Raw genomic sequence first — 20,556 nt, 5'->3', positions numbered from 1 at the left:
CTACACATGTTGCACTGGAAGTTGGGCCCCGGACATTGCGGAGGCTGTCGGGGTGTCCTCCTGCAGCCCGACCCCGCGGGGATCCCCCTCCACCCACCCGGGGTGCCTCCTCGGCTGCTTCAGTCCCAGCTCCTCCCTCTCCCTCCGGACACGGGTCCCATCCTGCCCTTCCTTGGCTTATTTGCACATCCCTTTTGTGCCCTTATCACCCCCCTCGGTGTCTGTGTCTGTCTGTCTGTCTGGGTCACCTCTGAAGCCTCTGGCTGGTGTGTGTGTGTGTGTGTGTGTGTGTGTGTGTGGCGGGAGATTGCCTATCTGGGAGAACTGCTTTCCCCTTCCTCGCTTGGCCACCTCCAGCCCCCCCTTGCGCCCCCACTCTCAAACACAGGCAAACACACGCATACCTCACTTCCCTGGGATTCCCCCTTAACACCCCTGGAGCCCCAGGAGGGACACACACACACACACGCACACACACACGCACACGCACACATTCAGGGGTCCAATGGGGGCCGGGCTGCTACTGCCGTCAGGGGCTGTTTGGACAGACAGGAGGACGCAGGCAGCTGGGGACACCCAGACGCCCAGCTGGACACAGGCAGGAGGCACAGGAACCAGGTGCCCACCATCCATCCAGGTTTGGAGGCTTACAGGAGGATTTGGGAGGGGGGGCTGAGACATGCAGGCAAGCAGCGCAGGGTGGGTACAGACAGAGAGACCCCTCCTCCCTCAGCCGCCGCAGACACACCCCCCCCCCCTCAGCCAGCCCCTGACACCTCAACACTGTCCTCACCGGGCAGATGGTTGTCGCAGGAGAGACCCCTGGGGGCCGGGCGGACCCACCCAGGCCAACACCCCCCCAGCTGGGTGCCAGTGGCCGAGGGAGGCTGCGGGCGGGCCGGCGGGCAGGCAGAGGGTGGCGGCGGCAGGCAGCCGCGGCTTGAGCTGGAGCGGGAGGAACTCGCTCGCACACTGGCTCTGTTCTCGCACACACACTCACCCGGGAGGCGATTAACATTCAGTCCCCGTCCGTCCCTGCCAGGAGACCCACAGCCCCCCCTCCTGGCCTCCCTAGGGACCCCTCCTCCTGCCAGGGCTGGGGGAGGGGGGGTGCCCCGACCCTGGCTCCGTGCTTCTTGCCTTCCCCCTGGGACAAGGCAATGAGGGGCTGTACGTGAAAACGGAGACAGTCCGAGTGGGCAGACAGGAACTCAAAGCCAGTGTGGAGACATTCACTTAGGACCCAGATTCCAGTGTTGGGGTCCCACTCCACACTGGCTCCAGCCCCACTTAGAGGCGAGGGAAGGACTAGCTTTTCCCTCCTTCCCTGACTCCCGCACCCAGCATGCAGCACCAAGCCTGTGGTGTATATGCCTAGACCAGACGCGCAATTAGGGCTCCATGGATGCTGGGGTCCTCACTGCAGCCTCCTCCCTCAGACCCAGGGGTCCAGACCCCAGCCTCCTTCCTCAGATCCAGTAGTCCAGGCCCCAGCCTTCTCCTTCAGACCCAGGGGTCCAGACCCCAGCCTCCTCCCTCAGACCCAAGAATTTAGATTCCAGACCTTATTTCTCAAACTCAGGCTTCTATGCCCAGGTCCTTCACTTCAGACCAAAGGGTACAGACCCAGCTCCTTCCCCTGGGATTCAGGAGTCCTGCCCTCAGCCCTCCTCTTTTAAGCTAGGGGTCCAGGTTCCCAGCCCTCTTCCTTCAGATCCAGGCCCCAGCCTCCTCCCTCAGACCCTGGGGTCCAGGCCCCAGCCTCTTCCCTCAGACCAAGGAGTCCTGGCCCTAGCCCTCCTCCCTCAGACCCAGGAATCCAAGTCTCCATCTTCCTACTCTCATTTCTTCTTTTTCATTCATTTCATGGAGAAAGTGTTCCCATTCCAGGAATGGACAAGTCCCCCGATTCACTCCTGCTCCACCCCCCCACCCAGATTTGAGGAATGTAGCAGGGAGGGGTGTCACGACTGGGATCCAGGGGAAACTTTGAATCAGACTCCTTGGGAGGTCACAGACCTGGCTCCAGCCCCTGCTTCAGGATTGTCCCTCCAACACATGGGTGGACACACACACACACACACACACACACACACACACACACACACACCATGAACACGGGCATTTTCTAGGTTGCATTCTCAGAATCCCAAGTGTTCTGTACCTACCACAGCCTATTCAGAACCATGTGGGGACTTTCTCGTAGTGCTTTGGGGTCTGAGGGAGGAGGATTGGAGACCTGGATTCCTGGGTCTCAGGGAAAATGCATGGGATTTGAACTCCTAGTCTGAGGGAGGAGGGCTGGGTCCTTGACCCCTGTGTCTGGGCAAAAGGGGCTAGGGTTTAGAATCTTAGGCCTGAGGGAGGAGGCTTGAGGCTTCTGCCCCTAAAATGGGCACAACCGGAAGCCTGGCCTTTCAGTATCTAAGGCTACCTTCATTTTTGTTCTCTCTCTCTCTCTCTCTCTCTCTCTCTCTCTCTCTCTCTCTCTCTCTCTCTCTCTCTCTCTGTGTTCCTCTTCCTCTCTCAGACACTGTCTCTCTGACATGTAGCCCAGTCTAGCCTCGAACTCACCATCCTCCTGCTTTATTCTCTTGAGGGTTGGGATCACAGGCAAGCACAACCAAGAATCCTGGCATTCCAGGATTCTTAAAAGTGCATAGGCCAGTCTCTCGAATCCCCGTGCAGGGCAGAAGCCGGGAGGCTCACTTCAGCCCGTTACGGAGGCTCAGACGGCGGCGTAGAGGGACAGACAGGTGCAGGATTTGGGACGATGGCATCCTAGCTACCTGGGCAGCATCTTGGAGGCAAGCCTTTGGCGGGTGCATCCATCACGGGCTGTGCGAGGCGGGAGGCGGACGCCAGGGGGAGCCCGAGAGCCGAGGCCCCGCCCGGGGGCGGAGCTTCCTGGCTCGGCCCCGCCCCTCGGCCCGCCCGCCCTCTTCCCCCGCGGTAGCTCGGCCGCCAGCTCGGGCCTCGGCTCCCCCCCCCCTCCCAGAACCCCCGCCCCGGAGCGGAGCCCACCCCGCGGGCCCCTCTCCCGCCGTGACCGGCCCCGGAGCAGCCCCTGGGCGAGGCCCCGCGCCCTGCCCGCCTCCTCCAGCTCGGCCCCGCCGGAGCCGGCCCAGCTATGAATCTCTTCCGATTCCTGGGAGACCTCTCCCACCTCCTGGCCATCATCCTGCTACTGCTGAAGATCTGGAAGTCGCGATCGTGTGCCGGTGAGGGGCCCGCGGGGGCGGCGGGGGTGGGGGCGCCCCCGGGCCCCGGGAACGCTTTGGGTCTCCCTGCCTGCGGGGTCGCCGTGGGGTCAGCTCCCTTCCCCCGACCCGGGGAGGAAGGCGCACAGTCCGGCGGGGGTGGCTCCGGCCCCTGCACACCCCCCACCCTTCCCTGGTCCAGCCTTTTGTAACCCGGATCCCGGCAGCCCCCGGAGGCGGCGGGGCTGGGGGCCGAGAGCCGCGGCAGGCGGAGCTGGTGACGTGGACAGTCGTGGCCAGGAAGGGAGCTGGAGGGAGGCAACTGGTTCCGGGAGGCCGAGGTCAGGCCGGGTCCTCCGTACCCCCTCCTCCCCCCATCCCCCGCCGTGGATCAAGACCGTGGGAGTGAACCCAGGAAGGGTCAGAGGTGGCCATGAGGCCTAGCCCGGGCCGGAGCCTCGGGCTGGAGTAGTTTTAGGGCCCAGCTGCCCCCTAGCTGTGGGCGGTGGGAGTAAGCCTTGCTCCAGCCGCGGGTGGTAAGGCCTCTTGGGGACAGCTGCACTTCAGAGTTGCTGCAGGCTGGACCCAGGCACTGTGCCTTAGTTTACCACCCCAACAGCCCTACCCGCCTACCGGTGCTTGCTGGTGTCTGCCTGACCTCTGTACTTGCACCACAGGGATTTCGGGGAAGAGCCAGGTCCTGTTTGCCGTGGTGTTCACCGCTCGCTACCTTGACCTGTTCACCAACTATATCTCCCTCTACAACACGTGCATGAAGGTAGAGGCACCTGGCCACCCTCTGGGGGGCTGGAGCCAGGGGAGGCCAGGGAAGAGGGAAGGAGTGAGGCTGGAGTACAGGGTCTGAGGGAGGAGGGCTGAGGTCTTGCCTCTTGCATCTGAGTGAGAATCCCTGAATCTGAGGGAGGAGGCTGAGGTCTGGACCCCTAGGTCTGAGGGAGGAGGCTGAGGCCTGGATCCTTGGGTCTGAGCCTCCCCACAAAGGAAGACCCTGTCCTGTGAGCTAATGTCTTATCTCCCCCTCCCCCGCAAATTAGGTGGTCTACATAGCCTGCTCCTTCACCACAGTCTGGATGATTTACAGCAAGTTCAAAGCCACTTACGACGGGAACCACGACACGTTCCGGGTGGAGTTCCTGGTTGTTCCCACAGCCATCCTGGCATTCTTGGTCAATCACGACTTCACCCCTCTGGAGGTAGGCTGCTGGCTGGGCCTGCAGGATCAGGTGGCAGTGGCAGAATGGCTGCTGACAGCAAGCTCTCTCAGGTGCTTCTGTGTGGGGCTTGGTTGAGACTTCTTACTCCATGCACGCGTTCTGCGAGGCTTTTCTGGTATTTCATAGGGTGACCAAGTGGAAAAAGATTCAAAGCCTGTGTCTTCTCCTTAGAAGCAGTGTGAGTTTCACAGCGTGTCTGTGCCTCAGTTTCCTCATCTATAAGATGGGGGTGATCAGTTCTAGCAGCCTTGTGCATGCTATGAAACCACTCTGCCACTGAGCTAGGGCCCAGACCCCTCCTTGGAGTCTAATGTGGGGCTGACATTTGTACAGGGACTGGCCTGGGAAGGAAGAGTGTCTCCTTTGAGGTGTGAGCTTCATGATTTATATCTCATGGCATTTGGGGGGGAGGTGGAGTCCTGTATGGACTCCTGGAAACTTGCTTTTTTTTGGGGGGGGCATGTGAACTCTTGCTTCCTGGGGGGCCTGGAAAGGATCATAATTCAGAGCAACCTTCCCTCCCCCAGACCTACTCCTAACCTAGGAAGCCAGCCCACCCCCCAGATGTGCTAATGCTTTCAACAGCAGCCAGAACCCAGGACAAAAACACAGAAAAAAAATCTCGTTAAAAAGTTTAGGCCACATAGCCAACATATATCTTCTTTTTCTTTTCTTCTTCTTTTTCTTTTTCTTTTTTTTTTTTTTTAACTTAGGGCCTGAGCACTGTCCCTGGCTTCTATTTATTTATTGCCAGTCCTGGGCCTTGAACTCAGGGCCTGAGCACTGTCCCTCGCCTCCTTTTGCTCAAGGCTAGCACTCTGCTACTTGAGGCATAGCGCCGCTTCTGGCCATTTTCTATATATGTGGTGCTGAGGAATCGAACCTAGGGCTTCATGTATACAAGGTAAGCACTTTACCACTAGGCCATATTCCAGCCCCTCTTCTTTTTAAAAAACTTTATTTTCTCCCTTTTTTGCCAGTACTGGGGCCTGAACTCAGGGCCTTCTGTTCTTCTTGTGAGGGCTATTTTGCTCATAGTTGGTGCTCTCCCACTTGAGCCATGCCTTCAGCCTGGGCTTTTTGCTGGTTAATTATATACAGTTTAATAGACTTTTTTGCTTGGGGCTGGCTTTGAACTTTTGTCATTTAGGTCTCTCCCTCCTGAGTAACTGAGTGGCATGAGCTACTGGTGCCCAGCTTAAAAAGTTCACTTTTTAATCATTGAATATTCTTCCTTATAAATCAATTGTCACAGAGCCAGATAGAATGGCATATACCTCTAATCTCACCACTGGGGAGGCTGAGGCAGGAGGATTGTGAGTTCTAGGCCAGCCTGGGCTATGTAGGGAGACCCTATCTCAAAAACAGTGACACCCAAAGAAACCAGGATAATATGACTGTCCTGGAAGAAGGGTGTTCAGGGAAAGCTCTTTCAGGAGGTGACTGGCAGATATCATGATCTGGAGGAAGAACTTCCTCCGATGAGGGGCTAAGAAATGCAAAAGCCTTGAGGCGGGAAGACCAGGTAGACCTTTCTTCCTGGGCAGTGTAGCTGAAGATCCAGGGTAAGGAAGAAGAGATGAGGTTGGGTTGGGGAAAGCCTTGAAGGTCAGGAGTTTGGACTTGATTGTGGATAAAGTTATTGGAGATGTTTAAGCTAGGGAGTTACGTGGTCTCGTCTAGGTGTCTGAAGATCAAAGGAAGTGCTAAGGACCCCAGATTGGAGAACCCAGGTACCTTGCATTAGGTCTCACAGAGGGGAAACCTCCAAGCCAGGATTCCAACCAGGCCAGGTGGCATTGGCTCATGCCTGAAATCCTAGCTACTCAAGAGGCTGACATCTGAGGATTGTGGTTTGAAGCCAGCCTGGACAGGAAAGTCTGTGAGACTCTCATCTCCAGTAAACTTCCAAAAGTCAAAAGTGGAGATGTGGCTCTTGTGATAGAGTGTCTGGTGCATGTGTGTGTACACGCACACGCATACAAATCCAACCTGGTCTGCCTTTTATTATTATTTTTTTGCCAGTCCTGGGGCTTGGACTCAGGGCCTGAGTGCTGTTCCTGGCTTCTTTTTGCTCTACCCACTTGGGCCACAGCGCCACTTCTGGCTTTTTCTGTGTATATGGTGCTGAGGAACCAAACCCAGGGCTTTATCATGCTAGGCAAGCACTCTACCACTAGGCCACATTCCCAGCCTTATTATTTTTTTTTAATTTTAAGCTTTTGGGCAGTACTGAGGTTTGAACTCAGAGCCTTGAGCCTTGAGCTTGGTAGGCATGTGTTTTGCCACTTGAATCATGCTCCTAGTCCTTTTTGCTTTTTTAGTTGTTTTTAAAATAGGGTCTTTTTTTTTTTTTTTTTTTTTTTTTTGCCAGTCCTGGACCTTGGACTCAGGGCCTGAGCACTGTCCCTGGCTTCTTTTTGCTCAAGGCTAGCACTCTGCCACTTGAGCCACAGCGCCACTTCTGGCCATTTTCTATATATGTGGTGCTGGGGAATCGAACCCAGGGCTTCATGTAGAAGAGACAAGCGCTCTTGCCACTAGGCCATATTCCCAGCCCCTAAAATAGGGTCTTTTTGCCTGGTGGCAATCCTCCTATTTATGTTTATTACATAGGTGGGATGATAGGCAAGTACCACCATGCTTAGCCATTGGTTGAGTTTTTGGGGGGTGGTAGTGGATGGTGGGGACCCTGGACTGGCCTCCAACCATGATCCTCCAGATGCCAGTCTCCTGATGGGTGTGCGTCACTGGTGCTTGGCCTTTCAGTTTTATTTTATTTACTTACTGTCTTTCCAGTTGTATTTACTCATGTATGTATGTAGTACTGGCAACTGAACCTAGAGCTTCACTCATGCTAGGCCAGAGCCTTACTTCTTGAACCACGCCCACCACAGCCACACCCCCTGGGTCTGCCTTTAAAGCAGCTTAATTGTTGATCTTTCCGGTCTCCTCTTCAAGCTTAGCTGCATGGTCTTGGGTTGAATGTCTTACTGTCTTTGGCCTCATTTGTCAAAGGGTATTGTTGATCACCGGCATAGGTCACCGAGATGCTGCTCTCCTCTCCACCCAGCCCCTCTGCCTCATTCTGACCTGCACCCCCATTCTCTTCCCCCAACCCAATCCCTGCAGATCCTCTGGACCTTCTCCATCTACCTGGAGTCAGTGGCCATCTTGCCACAGCTGTTCATGGTGAGCAAGACCGGGGAGGCGGAGACCATCACCAGCCACTACCTGTTTGCGCTGGGTGTTTACCGCACGCTCTATCTCTTCAACTGGATCTGGCGCTACCACTTTGAGGGCTTCTTTGACCTCATTGCCATCGTGGCCGGCCTGGTGCAGACTGTCCTTTACTGCGATTTCTTCTACCTCTACATCACCAAAGGTAAGCCGGACGCAGGGCTGGCTGGAAGGGGGCTGCAAGGCAGCCCTGGTGCAGGAGGGAAGACCACGTGGATGAGAGCAAGGGAAGGGAGGAGGAGGTTCAGGCCTCCCCCAGTCCTGTATCACTTCTGGGATCTCAAGACCCTGCTCTCCACAAATTCAGACTTCATGATCCTGCTTCTCCAAGGACCAAGGAGTTTCTGTCCCAGGGTTTCCCTTCAAGTACAGATCAGGCCAACCAGGGACTCTCACTCACTCAGATTCATTCATTCATTCATTTAGCACATTTGCTGATCACCTTCTGTGTCCTGGGCCAGCCACTAGGCTATGGCACTGTCTCAGTAGGAGAAAAGATAGTTCAGATCATCCTCCCCTCCCTTGAAGGGAAGATAGTGCATGAACTAGTCAGGTACAGTGGTTCCCAACTTTTTATCCCAGCCTCTTGGGAGCCTGAGGCAGAAGGATCTTGAGTTCGAGGCCAGCCTGGGCAACATAGGAAGACCTGGTCTCAAAACCAAAAAAAAAGACAAACGAAAGGGCTAGGGGTATGGCTGAATGGCAGAAGGCTTGCTTAGTTGGAGTGAGCCCTGGGGCTCAGCCTCTAGTAACACAGAAGAAAAGGCGGGAAGGAAGCTGGGAGGGAGGCAGGAAGGTAGTTTCCAGTCAGCCAGAGTATTGTTGAGGCACCTGAAGGACAAGAGCACCTGGGGTCTGATCTTCCTCTCTTAGATCTAGGGCCACTGGTCAGGTCACCGGTTTTGTTGGCTGGGTAAGGACCACCTCTAGAAGGGACAGGGCCTCCTTCTGGCCTCCCCTACTCAACCCCTCGGATGAGGCCAGGGTCCCAGCTGCTGATGCAGGGCCTATTGAGGCAGACCCAGCCTCTTAGTTCAGGATGCGGAGTCCTGGGACTGTCCCTCCCCAAGTCTGCCCAGCCAGCCTAGGGACAGGAAGCTACCCCCTCTTCAGCCTACCCTGTGTCTCTCTTTCTTTACAGTCCTGAAGGGGAAGAAGCTGAGCCTGCCGGCCTAGCCCTGGCCCTGCCAGCCCTCTCCACAGCCGGGTGGGCGAGAGGCAGAGGAAGGTGACCAGGTGATGGCAGACAAAGAGCCTTCCTGCTTCGCGTCCAAGGGGGACTTTTTAAAGAGCCCACTTTTCCCCGCTTCCCAACGCCCCTCCTGCCCAGTTTTGGGGGTGGGGTGGTGGTGGACAACCTATATCTTGGGGAGCTCAGGACTTGAGCTGTTTATAGTTTTTTGCCTTTTAGAGAAGAAAAAAAACAAAACAAAACTTTCCACTATTTAGTTTTTGATTCTGATGACTCCTCTCTCTTGTATTCTGATCCCCAATTTTTATAAACTGTTTTTGATCATCCTCTGGGCTGGGGCAGGGCTGGAGATCTTGTCCCTTCCTCAAGGCCCTCGGTCCTCCACGTCCAGATCCTAATCCCAGACCCCCACTGATTGCCAAACACTATACCTGCGGAAGCCCGCCCCCACCTCCCATTCCCCACTGTGGCCCAAGTTCCTGGGCTGCATGGAGGTAAGGCGGAAGGGGTGCTGAGGAACTATGATCTTTTCATACTAATTTTTTTTTTTTTTGCCCAGAATTTGGGATTTGGGGGGATCTTGTCCTGATTTTTGACAGGAGCTGTGGGCCCGGGCGTGAGAAGGGGACAGGCCCCAGGATTGCTCACCTCAAATGCCATGTTTTTGTACAGAACTTGATGGTTCATTCTTTGTTCTCTTGAAATAAACAGAGGAAAATGGTACTTGTCATTTTGCCACATAGTGTCCGATCTCTGTCTGGGAGATGTGAGGTGCTGCCTGTATGCCTCTCTCGGCTTTTGATTTTGGTGGAGGAATTTGGGGTGCAGGAGTTGCTGGGAGATGGGAAATGGACTCCCCAGGCCTCTCAGGGTCACCTTAATTCCTCCAAGATTCTTCTTACCTCAACCTAGATATGGCTTGACCGTCCTCTAGACCCTCAGGGCTGCTGAGGGACTTTAAGAGCCCGTGTGATATCAGAGGGCACAAATGGGAAGCTCCTATCCCTCCCTTGATTGACATGTTTGTTGCATATTTTCTTAAAAGAAAAAAATGGATTGCCAGCTTTTTAAAACCAGATTTTCACATTATAGTCTGAATTGCTGGCTTCTCTTGAAAAGAAATCCGTCAGTTTGACAAAGCCAAGCCCTCGTTTCTGGCTGGCAACAGATGGCTGGAGCTGAATGGCTGGGATGTGAGCCGCGAGCTGAGGTCCCCAGGACTTGGCCACCAGAGTTGTCATTTATTACCAAGCTGACGCCATGTGTTTGTTTGTCTGTTGGTGGAGTTAAAAGGCAAGTGAAATATTTTCCAGATCCATCTCCAGACTGGCCTTGTACCTGTTCACACCTAGCCTATTTCCTCTATTTATTTATATCATCTGCCTGGCTCGTGGAGGCATCTGGATTTTTTTGTTGGTGGCAGTACTTGGGTTTGAGCTCATGGAGTTGCACTGCTACTTGAGCCATGCCACCTATCCCTTTTTGCTCTGTGTATTAAAAACATAGGGTTTGGACTCAATCCTCCTGTTTAGGCTTCCTGTGGAGCTGAGATGTGAGGTATATATCACTGTGCCCAGCTTTTTCTAGGTTGACACGGGTGCGGGGGAGGGTGTCTCTAAAACTTTTTGTTCAAGCCTGTCTTGAACTGTGATCTTCCTGATCTCCCACCTCCTGAATAGCTGGGATTACAGGCATGAGCCGCCAGTGCCGGTTTAGTCAAACTTTTAAATCTTTTTCTAGAGCTGAGGACTGAACTCAAGGCCTTGCACTTGCCAGGCAAGTGTTCTTCCACTGAGCTAAATCCCCAACCAAACTCGTGTGTGTGTGTGTGTGTGTGTATGTGTGTGTGTAAATCATGGGGCTTGAACACAGAGCCTGGGTGCTGTCCCTGAGCTTTTCTGCTCAAGGCTAGCACTCTACCACTTTGAGCCTTCTTAACTGTCCTGTAGACCTTCCTAACTGCCTCACCACTTCTGGTTCTCCTATAAGGAAGTTGTTATTTAGTAGGTGTTAATTAGTAGTTGTTACTTAGTAGGCCCTATCACTTACATGAAGGGGTTTAACCTGTTTAGCCTTACTTAGCTCCTTAAAGATAAGGAAACTGAGGCTGGAGGGTAGATAAGGCAAAGGTGGCATTTGCACCTGAACTTCCTGATACCAGAGATCTTGTTCATCCACTTAAAAAAAATTAATTTGGGCAATTCTGGGTTTTAATTCCAACTCTTACACTTGTTAGGCAGGTGCTCTAGTGCTGAGCCATGCCTCCAGCTCTGTTTTTCACAGGTTATTTTTAGGAACATGTCTCACTTCCCCACCAGGCATCTGCCTGAGATTCCATCCTATTTTATGCTTCCTGTCCCTGGGGTAACAGGCATGCCACTGCATGCTCCTGCCATCCGAGTTACTCGGGAGGCTGAGACCTGGAGGATCCAGGTTCAAAGCCAGCTTGGGCAGAACAACCTGTAAGATTCCAACTTCAATTAACCACGAAAATGCTCAAGTGGTAAAGCAAGAAAGCTGAGAGCGCACACACACACACACACACACACACACACACACACACACACACACACACACACACCCCCCTCCCCTGCCTGTCATTCATGAACTCTGCTTCCCTGACTCATCACCAGCTCTTCACAGCATGGTTTTTTGTTCATCCCTTGTCACTGTGGGGAGTGACAGGACTCAGGCTTTCACAGCATCAGGGGTGCCAAGTCTCTTTGTTCCACTGTTGGCCCTGGTTCTTGCCACTGCCTCTGCAGGTGGCAGCATTTTCTCTCTGAACTTCTGCCTCCCAGCAGTGCCTAGTGTGGGGCTCAGGGACCTGACAGGATTTAGCGCCTGCCCCTCCCAAGCCTGAGAAAAAAGTGTCTTCCGCCTCTCGCCACTGCTGATCTGCTGCTATGGAGGTGGCAGCTGGGGGTGGCACAGAGGTGGGGGGAGGTGTGCCCCACCGTGGAGCCCTCAAGGCGACCTGGCCAGCCTCCACCCCTTCCTGGGGCTACACAAGGGATGAGCAGGACAGACACGAGAGGGACAGGGCTGTTAGGGAAGATATCTCTTTACTATTTAGTTGTCAGGCATCATGGCGAGGCGGGGGCCCTTTGGAGCACTCAGATAGGGGGACACAGCGGAGCTGGCAGGAGACATGCTGACAGGGCTGGCAGCCGAGGGTGGGGTGAGGGTGTTTAGTACCACGCCACCCTCATCCAGGGAGCGCTTGTAGGGGACTGGAACGTCTTTTCGGAGGTCCTGGAATGCCATGTAGGCCTGGAATACCTGTGGGCAGGAAAGGGCAGCTGAAGGTTGGGGCTGGGGCCTGGTCTGAAGGGATCGCAGGACAGCTGAGCCGTTGGCACAGCTGTCTGGGATTGCACTGAGAAAGGGGCACTTAGGGGAGGCCAGCAGGTTCCGCCCTCCCATCCCGCCTTGCTGGGGTGCAGGGCTTCTCACCCAGACAGGGATGGAGAAGAAGGCAAAGGCAATGGCTGCTTTGGCGCTGCTGTTGCCCAGGAGGAAGTGATTGTGTCGTGAGTGCTGCCACTGGCCGGCCAGGAAGCAGAAGCCTGTGAACCACATGCCTGCCCAGAGGACTGCGAGGGGTTGGAAAGAGACAAGAGGGCCGGAGAGAACATGCTCAGGGAGGGTCCCCCCAGAGGTGCAAGCCACAGAGTCCTTCCTAAAGGGGATCTGCTCACCACACAGGGCTGCATCAACTTCAACTCAGGAAAATATAATGTGGAGGGAACTGGACCCTTCCCCTGCACTGGCCATGTGTGGCCATTGCCTCCCGAGTTGGAAAGCTCAGGAGCAGATACCTCTACCCTCACAGAAAGTTCTTGCAGCCAGCACTGGAATCTGTGGCCTGCAAGGGCTTCCTGGGCCCTCAGACACTGGGACTGGCCCTGCTGGGAGGGAAGAGGGGAGAGCTGAGATCCAAACAAAGAAGGTGGGGTGTGAGTGCAGAAAACGTGTGGGGACAGTCAGGCTATGCTAGGGAGGGGAGGGGCAGGGGCAGGGGGCTCACCAGCCACGATGAAGTCCAAAAGCTGACAGGATGTCTTGAAGCGGGTGCTGGCAATGCGGTTCTCGTGGGCATCCAGGGCCAGGAAGACCAGGGCACTGAGGAAGGACAGGAAGCCGGCGCCCACTGCAAAACTGCAGGCCGTGTTGTTGCTCTTGAGGACACAGAGAAGCTGAGGAGACTCCGTTGTATTCTGATAGCCATCCGTCAGCAAGGAGGAAAAGATGACCAGGGAGAAGATCTGTGGACCCCCAGGGACCAGCATGGAGTTTAGAGTCTCCCTCCAGCTCCTCTTCCTCCCTGAAGCCCAGGGGAGCGGGGAACGTTCTTGCCCACTCCCTCCCCCCCCCTGCATTCAGCCTCCTGCCCTTCACTCCCAAGGGGTACAGTGCTTGCTGGGCACATGTGAATCCCTGAGTTATCCCTAATGCTACCCCCAAACAAACGCTCAAACAAGGCTGAAACGCCAGGCAAGGTGAACCAGGGCAAGATAAACCTCTCATTTGCATGTATCTTTTTGCCTGGGTGAGACCTGAGCTTAGAGAAGTCATCTGGGTCATGCTGCCCATGGACTGGAGCGGGGCAAGACAAGAAGCTCATGGAGCTGAGCGCCGGGCTGGTGGGGAGGCCCAGGAGAGGAATGCTGAAGTCGGAACCCTGGAGAATCCAGGACGTTTGGGGACGTGAAATTGGACCTGGTGATTAATTGGCTGTGGTGGCGTTGACAGTAGGAGTTGGCGGTGGTGGCATACTTGAACTCTTGCCCAATGGGCTCCCAGGAGTCCCTTCTCTCCCCAACATCCAGGATCACATTGGCCTTCTGGAGAAATGCATGAAGAGTGAAAGACTGGCTTCCTTTGCCCTTGCCATGTCCTTCACAGTGGGAGGGAGGGGAGGAGGCAGAAGACTGACCCCAAACTCCTCAGGGCTTCTCTTATCCCTCACTTTAATCAATTCTCAACACAACAGCTAGCCCCTCTTTCTGCCAGGCACTTCCAAGTCCACTGAGATCCTTGGGGCAACTCGGGGAGCAAGCCATCACATGGTCATCTGGTCTTGGGGCCGTGGACGGGAGCGCCTGGCATTGCTAGCATGAGGCCAAGCCAGGTGGGGAGTGGGGGTGCATCCATCATTTGGGAGCACTCCTTCATTCTATCTGCACCTGGAGCCTCATGCCAGCCCCACAAGGGAGGTGTCAGTAATTCATTTCTGTTTTGCAAATGATAAATGGAGGCCATTATGGTGGGGTGGAAAGAGCTAGACACGTCTGACTCTGCCAGCTGTGTATGGCCTTGGGAAAAGCTTGGGGGCCTCAGTTTCTCAGACTGTCATTATACTCCAGAGAGGAGGAATGTGGGAATTGGGGTTAAGGAACATGGTGGTTGTCACGATTGGCCCAGAGAGAGGAAGCGTCCTCTCAAGGTGAGTCAGGCGGAGGGGTGGGGTGGGAGAGCAGAACTCCTGATGTCCAGGTTCCTGGGCTGGCTGTATGCCCACTAACCTAGAAGATTCTGGCTGTGGTAGAGCCCAGAGTACCAGAGGTGTGGGCAGGGGGCTCAGCTGGTTGAGGGACCCTATCTATACCTTAGCTGCCTGAGTCCCACCTCCTTCCATGCCCTCCCTGGCCTGTCCCCTAGGGAAGGAGCAAAGATTCATCAGTTAAGGCACCAGCTGGCAGGCGGTATGGGGAAGGACAGAGTACCAGCTGCCCAGAGACTCCCTGCTGCGGAGCCAGGCCAGGGGGGAAGGAGGAGAGGGAGGGCAGGAGGAGAATGGAGACAGCGGGCAAAGTCCGTGACCAGAACGTCTGGCACAGTGGGAGGCCCTCCCCGCCTGCCCGCACCTCTCCACACCAGCTGGGCCCCTTCCTCCCTTGCCACCAGTCCTTTCTTCCCAGGCTTGGAGAGTTTGACTTGTTCACTAGTGGGTGATGTCCTTGGGCAAACTGTTCAGCCTCTGGGAGCCTCAGTTTCTCCTCAGGTGATATAGGGACAGTAATGTCCATGTCACAGAGAGAGGAAGAAAGGAGCCTCCACTAGCAAGGAACCTGATGCTGGGACCTGACATTTGCAATTTCTTTTTCTGCAAGGGACAAAGACGATATGACACAGGTATCTATCATCTTAGGCACCTGAACCCATCTCTCCTCTTGAGCACAAGTCATGATGTGTTCTAATAATAATAAGTGCTAGACAGGCATGGTGGTGCCTGCTTATAATCTCAGATATTGGACTATTGATCAGGAGGTGGAGGAAGGAAGATCTTGAGTTTGAGGCCAGCCTGGGAAAAGTTAGGGAGATTCTGTCCCATATACAAATACAAACTAAAGTCCTGGGAGCATGGCTCAAGGGGTAAAGCAATTGCCTAACACATACAAGACCTTGGCTTCAATCCCCAGGACTGCAGAACAAACAAAAAAATACAAAAATTCTGTTATTTAACAAAAGCTTAGCTGGGCACTGGTGGCTCCTGTCTGTAATCCTAGCTACTCAGGAGGCTGAGATTTGAAGATAGCAGTTCAAAGCTAGCCTGGGCAGAAAAATCCATGAGACTTTTTATTTATTTATTTGCTGGTCATGGCGCTTGAACTCAGGGCCTAGGCACTGTCCCCGAGCTTCTTTTGCTCAAGGCTAGCACTCTATCACTTGAGCCACAGTGTCACTTCCAGCCTTTTCTGTTTATGTGGTACTGAAGAATGGAACCCAGGGCTTCATGCATGCTAGGCAAGCACTCTACCAATAAGCCACTTCCCAGCCCAGTTTGTAACTCATATCTCCAACTACCCCCAAAAAGGCTGGAAGTAGAGCTATGGTTCAAATGGTATAGTACTAGCCTTGAGCACAAAAGCTCAGTTATAGTACACAGCCCTTGAGTTCAAGCCCCAGGACTGGTACACACACACAAAAGAATCTAGGGGAAGACCCTAGGTATGATACAGAGTACCCCATCTCCTCCTGTGAGGCTGATCAATGCTCATCATATCATTAGGCCTCAGATTCCACTTTTGTCAAGGGCCAGCAAGGGAACAGTACAGGTTAAAGCCTATAGCTGTGGCTTTGACCCTTCATGTACTGACAGTTTCATTCTTGGTGTCCAGGTTCTTTGGGAATGTGGAAAGGGATACCTGGAAAGCCTTAGCATAGTGCCTGACAGATGGTGGCCACCTGACTCTTACATTTTAGCTTCCCATTGTTTTCAGGTATGGCTCAAGCTGTAGGCAGAACAATGGCATAGCAAAGATAAAGCTGAGTTCCAACCCCAGTACTGTTTAAAAATTTTTAAAAGAGAGACACATTCTTTTCCCAACTCTCTCTGTCTGTCTCTCTTAGTGGAGATGGAATCCTTGGGCATGCCAAGCAAGTGCTCTACCACTTCAACCATGTCCCTAGCCCTTTTGTTTGTATTCTGCTTTTTGAGACAGAGTCTTGTTAACTTTGCCTACCTAAGGCTGCAAGTCACGATCCTCCTACCTCTGCCTTCCAGAATAACTGAGATTATAGGTGTGCACCACCACGCCTGTCTTGTTTTGTTTCCTTAATGTGGCTATTTATAGCATGACCCTGTCATAAGGCGGCTTCAGTTATTAGCATCCTTTTGCTTCCTTTCCCCATGGGATCCCCTTCCTGCCCACCTCGCACCCTGATTCTCTGAGCTGACCCATCTTGTCCTGTCTCCCAGGGCCACAGGCAGGCCACTGGGGCCTCACCGCTGTCAAGATCCGTGAGATGCTCCTTGGCCTCCTCAGAAAGCGCACAGCGTCACTGTAAGCCAGGTCCTGCAGGCTTTCAGGAAGGTGCATGGCGGCTGCTCTCCTTCTGGGGCCCTGGAAGTGAGGGCAGGGGTGCTGGGCACTGCCTGCTGGGTGCTGCTGCCTGTGTGCTCCAGGCCAACTCGAGGACTTTACTGCTGCAAGATGACAGGAGATATCAAGGTCAGGGCATAGTGAAGGGATACTGGAGCCTCAGGATGGGAGTCAGGGGCTGCTGAGTCTGTTGAGTTGGGGGGGCAGGTTACTGAGGATTCGAGAAGTGGGGATGGGATGAACCCAGGGCTTCTAGGAATAGGGGTGTGAAGTGAAAAGCCTACTTCAGTCCCCAGGAGTCAGGAATAATGGGTGAGGGGACTGGTGGGGTGACAAGTCTGCCAGGGTCCTGGGAATGGAGGCCCTGGAATAAGGGAGCTGCTGTGGGGGTGTCCTATGAGCTGGGGTTTAAGGAGTGAAGTTTCTGGGGGTCCCAGGATGAGTATAGAGACAGGCTGCTTTACATCCCAGGAGTGACATCAGGTAAGGGGACTTGTTGGGGTCCCAGGAGCCAGGAATGTGCTATAACAAAGTTATGGTGGTCCTGAGAACCGGGAGAATGGGGATTAGGGGGTGCTGAGTGGTCTCAGGAATGTGGAGCATATAAGTAGAGGGGGACCTGGGAGCTGGGTACAAGAGTTGAGAAGGGCTTTAAAAATTTTTTTTGGTTGTGAGGCTTAAACTCAGGGCCTGGGCGCTGTCCCTGAGCCTCTTTGTGGTCAAGACTAGTGCTTTACCACTTGAACCACAGCAGCACTTCCAGTTTTTGAGTGGTTAATTGGAGATAAGAGTCTCAAGTGAACTTTTTTTTGCCGGGGCTGGCTTTGAACCTTGATCCTCAGATCTCAGACTCCAGAGTAGCTAGGATTACAGGTGGGAGCCACCAGGACTAGGCAGTTAAGGAGGTTTCTGGGGGTCCTTGGCCTGGGAGGTATGGGGTAAACGGGGTGCTGAGCAGCATAGAAGTGGAGAGCACAGCTGAAGAGGCTCCTTTGGGTCCCAAAGGTCAGGAGTGTAGTCAGAGGGACTGAAGACCAGAGGCCGGGAGGTGGAGTCCAGGGTGAAGCTGTAAGAAGTATGGGGAGGGCCTGGGGTGCTCCCAGGCCATGTCCATCGACACAGGAGCCCCAAGACACAGTTAAAGGACATCCTTCTCTCTGTGAAAGGACATTGGAGGAAGGTTCTAGAAAGTTTTTTTTTGGGGGGGTCTCCTAGGGGATATCAAAGCTCTGGAAAGTCTGAGCCAGACAAAGCTCCTTTTTGGGGAGGGGGGAACAACACCACGGAGAGAATATTGTAGGCTGTCCTTGTGATTTTGGGGGGCGATATTTCTCAGAATAAGGGATTCCCTTTGGGCTTCACCTCCATCTTCCTAAGGGCTTGTTTTCTCAGGTTGGGGTTCTGGGCCTCAGGCTTGTGGAGGAACTCGCAAACCAATGAGGGCCATGGGCTACCTGCTTCAGCTCAGGCTCTCCCCGTTGAGGACGTGGGGTGGAAGGGCTCGCGTTTGCGGGTGATGCTGCCTGGCAAGGGGCCACCCTGACTCTGAAGGCCCGCGGCGTGCCGCCGTGAGACCGGCGCTTCCTTCGCCCAGCCCTCGGCTTCGGGCTTCTGGTTCCGGACGGCTCCTCAGAGTCCTTTTGCTCCCGCTTTTTCCCGCCTTTTCGTTCCTTCGCAACTGATTGGCTGCGCCTAAGTCCCGCCCCGTTCGTTTCCGCCAACTCCGGAGCCGACTGGGGAGAGGGTGTGGTCTCAGCGGACGTTGGGCCGCTCGCCGTTGGCGGGCTGCGCGCGCACGCCCCAGCACTCCAGCGTCTCGCGGCCGCCCGCCCCTTTCCTTTGAAGACCTCAGACAAGGAGACTCTTCTGAGGCGCATGCGCCTCGCCCATAAAGCGGGCGCGGGAGAGGGGCGGGGGGGAAGGGCTGGGGCACGCGAGATGCGCATGCGCATTCCGAATAGAAAAAAATCAACGGGACCGCTCTCCAGAGCTCCGGGTTTTGCGCATGTGTCTTACTGCTGACTGAATTCTATCGGCCGCAGCCGGCTCCCCCGTACTCCCTTCTGCGCATGCGCAGGAATCTCAATGACAGTCAAGCCTTGACTAAGGTGAGGGGCGGGCGGGGGATTGCATGGCCCTGGGCGGGCGGCCCTGCATCCCCTCTATGGCCTTTCCGGGCATTTCTTATACTCCTAAGGTCCACCCTATCGAAGACAACTGTGCCACTACAGGGCTTTTAGGAAGGCCTGCAAAAAGCCCCAGACCCTGAGACCTCTGACCCTAGCCTGGGATTCAGGCCAGCTGAGCAGTGCAGGCGGAGGGACAGGCCCGAGGGGGTTCAGGAGGGCGTGGTCGAATGGGTTTTGCACCTCGCCAGGGGTGGCAGGACATCGGTGACATTTGACTCTTGTTCATTTCCCTCTGCTTTAGGCTCTAGTGGGAAAAGGGTGTGGCCATGTGGTTTATGACCTGGGGGATCAGGGGGGTCAGGGTCCGAGTATGGCCCCTGTTGCCCACGCTCCTCGGGACCCCACGAAGCTTGTCTTCTCTGGCGGACAAGATGGGGGTGTACCGCAAGATGTGGAACCCCACGGAGCCCCGCGACTGGGCCCAACAGTACCGCGAGCGCTTCATTCCCTTCTCCAAGGAGCAGCTACTCCGACTCCTGACACAGGTACCTCCGCGCCCCGGATCCATGATCCTGGGGACTACGATTCCCAACATGCCCTGCGGCAGAGGAGCCCTGAATGCTAGGGAGCACTGCCCTGGCGTCTCTTGGGAGTTGTAGTTCAAAGTCCCCTTAGAGTCCCAAGTGGGCGAAAGGTTATCTGGGGTGGGGTGGGGGAGCTAGTGCTCTGGTGGAGGCAGCGAGTTGGTTCTGGACTCAAGCTAGTTCAAGATCTCTCTGGGATGTGGTTTTTCTCTCTGTGAAATGGATATAACTATCCTTATCATGATTTCCAGTACCTAATAACAAACATCCTTGCAAAGTCACTAAACTGTAATCCTGATTATAATTGTAATTGAGCTCTTATTCCATGGCACTGTGCCAAGCATCTATCACATATTGAAGTGGCAGTACCACTCTCTGGGTGGTACTGGACTGCTCCAACCTAAGAGTGAGTGTGTCCTTACTCTCCTCACCCTCCTTGGTTGCTGAATCCACCTTGTCCCAGTCCTGGTTCCATTCTAGAGCTTGAGCTCTGCCCCTCACTGTCCATCAGACCTGTCATTATCAAGGATTCCACTCAAAAATTGCCAAACACTTGCTATTTGTACTAAGTCTTGTACAAATAAATATACACACATGCATAAGGAACGTGTGTACATATACATTGAATTTCAACATATACATATCCCTCACCTCATAACCCTCTGAGGAAGAGTCTGAGCCTGTGCTCATGAGGAAACAGGCCTTTAGCTAGGCACTGGTGGCTCACACCTATAATCCCAGCTACTCAGGAGACTGAGATAGGAAGGTTGTGGTTTGAAACAGCCTGGGCAGGAAAGTCTTTGAGACTTTTATCTCCTATTAACCACCAAAAAGCCAGAAGTAGAGCTGTGACTTAAGTGGAAGAGTGCCAGCTTTGAGTGGAAAAGGTAAGGGACAGTGCCCAGGCCCTGAGTTTATGCCCCAATATTGGCACACACAAAAGAGAAAGAAGGGAGGGAGGGAGGGAGGGAGAGAGGGAGGAGGAAGGAAGGAAGGAAGGAAGGAAGGAAGGAAGGAAAGACAGACTTCCCATTGGTTCTGGAGACAATGCCTAGAGCCAGCAAAAATGGCCTTGCTCCTCCACCTTCTGAAAGGCAACTGCCAGCTGGCCCCCAAAGTTCAGCAACTGGAGAAAGCCTCCAGCTCT

At 54.3% G+C, this 20,556-nt stretch overlaps 3 protein-coding genes across 5 annotated transcripts in view; 2 read left to right on the top strand and 1 right to left on the bottom strand.

Annotated features, from left to right (window-relative positions):
• The first annotated feature begins 2,937 nt into the window (after positions 1 to 2,937).
• Positions 2,938 to 9,587, top strand: Kdelr1 (KDEL endoplasmic reticulum protein retention receptor 1). The gene is made up of 5 exons (XM_048369145.1): positions 2,938 to 3,221; positions 3,878 to 3,978; positions 4,256 to 4,414; positions 7,568 to 7,820; positions 8,817 to 9,587. The coding sequence occupies exons 1-5, from the start codon at positions 3,131 to 3,133 to the stop codon at positions 8,849 to 8,851; spliced, it is 639 nt and encodes a 212-aa protein (XP_048225102.1). The 5' UTR covers positions 2,938 to 3,130; the 3' UTR covers positions 8,852 to 9,587.
• Positions 9,588 to 11,495: 1,908 nt separating this feature from the next.
• Syngr4 (synaptogyrin 4) lies at positions 11,496 to 16,693 on the bottom strand. Of its 2 annotated transcripts, none has more exons than XM_048369146.1 (3): positions 12,898 to 13,186; positions 12,324 to 12,463; positions 11,496 to 12,149 (listed from the first exon to the last, which is right to left on the bottom strand). In XM_048369146.1, the coding sequence occupies exons 1-3, from the start codon at positions 13,157 to 13,159 to the stop codon at positions 11,940 to 11,942; spliced, it is 612 nt and encodes a 203-aa protein (XP_048225103.1). In that variant the 5' UTR covers positions 13,160 to 13,186; the 3' UTR covers positions 11,496 to 11,939. The 2 variants fall into 2 exon arrangements, with proteins under 2 accessions (XP_048225103.1, XP_048225104.1); XM_048369147.1 differs by lacking the exon at positions 12,324 to 12,463 and adding an exon at positions 16,601 to 16,693 and having other exon boundaries at positions 11,937 to 12,149; positions 12,898 to 13,135.
• A 1,970-nt stretch (positions 16,694 to 18,663) lies between these two features.
• Tmem143 (transmembrane protein 143) overlaps positions 18,664 to 20,556 on the top strand; it is a 32,184-nt gene continuing 30,291 nt past the window's right edge. For both annotated transcript variants that reach the window (XR_007214213.1, XM_048369141.1), the window contains exons 1-2: positions 18,664 to 18,804; positions 19,127 to 19,370. Coding sequence is in view for 1 of the 2 variants with exons in the window: in XM_048369141.1 (XP_048225098.1) it covers positions 19,152 to 19,370 (219 nt within the window). In the remaining variant the exon portion in view is untranslated. The remainder of the gene's footprint in view (positions 18,805 to 19,126; positions 19,371 to 20,556) is intronic.

The sequence above is a fragment of the Perognathus longimembris genome, chromosome 20 (assembly GCF_023159225.1).
Source record: "Perognathus longimembris pacificus isolate PPM17 chromosome 20, ASM2315922v1, whole genome shotgun sequence".
Lineage (NCBI taxonomy): Eukaryota > Metazoa > Chordata > Mammalia > Rodentia > Heteromyidae > Perognathus > Perognathus longimembris.
This window is presented reverse-complemented; position numbering and strand designations above follow the sequence as displayed.

What these genes read in the sequence shown, in the direction of transcription:
- Kdelr1 (XM_048369145.1), top strand. Translation starts at nt 3,131, where the DNA reads ATGAATCTCTTCCGATTCCTGGGAGACCTCTCCCACCTCCTGGCCATC. An exon ending in GAAGTCGCGATCGTGTGCCG is followed by an intron (nt 3,222 to 3,877) that starts GTGAGGGGCCCG and finishes CTTGCACCACAG; the next exon opens with GGATTTCGGGGAAGAGCCAG. An exon ending in TCTACAACACGTGCATGAAG is followed by an intron (nt 3,979 to 4,255) that starts GTAGAGGCACCT and finishes CCCGCAAATTAG; the next exon opens with GTGGTCTACATAGCCTGCTC.
- Syngr4 (XM_048369146.1), bottom strand. Translation starts at nt 13,159, where the DNA reads ATGCTGGTCCCTGGGGGTCCACAGATCTTCTCCCTGGTCATCTTTTCC. An exon ending in TTTGGACTTCATCGTGGCTG is followed by an intron (nt 12,464 to 12,897) that starts GTGAGCCCCCTG and finishes AACCCCTCGCAG; the next exon opens with TCCTCTGGGCAGGCATGTGG. An exon ending in TCTTCTCCATCCCTGTCTGG is followed by an intron (nt 12,150 to 12,323) that starts GTGAGAAGCCCT and finishes TCCTGCCCACAG; the next exon opens with GTATTCCAGGCCTACATGGC.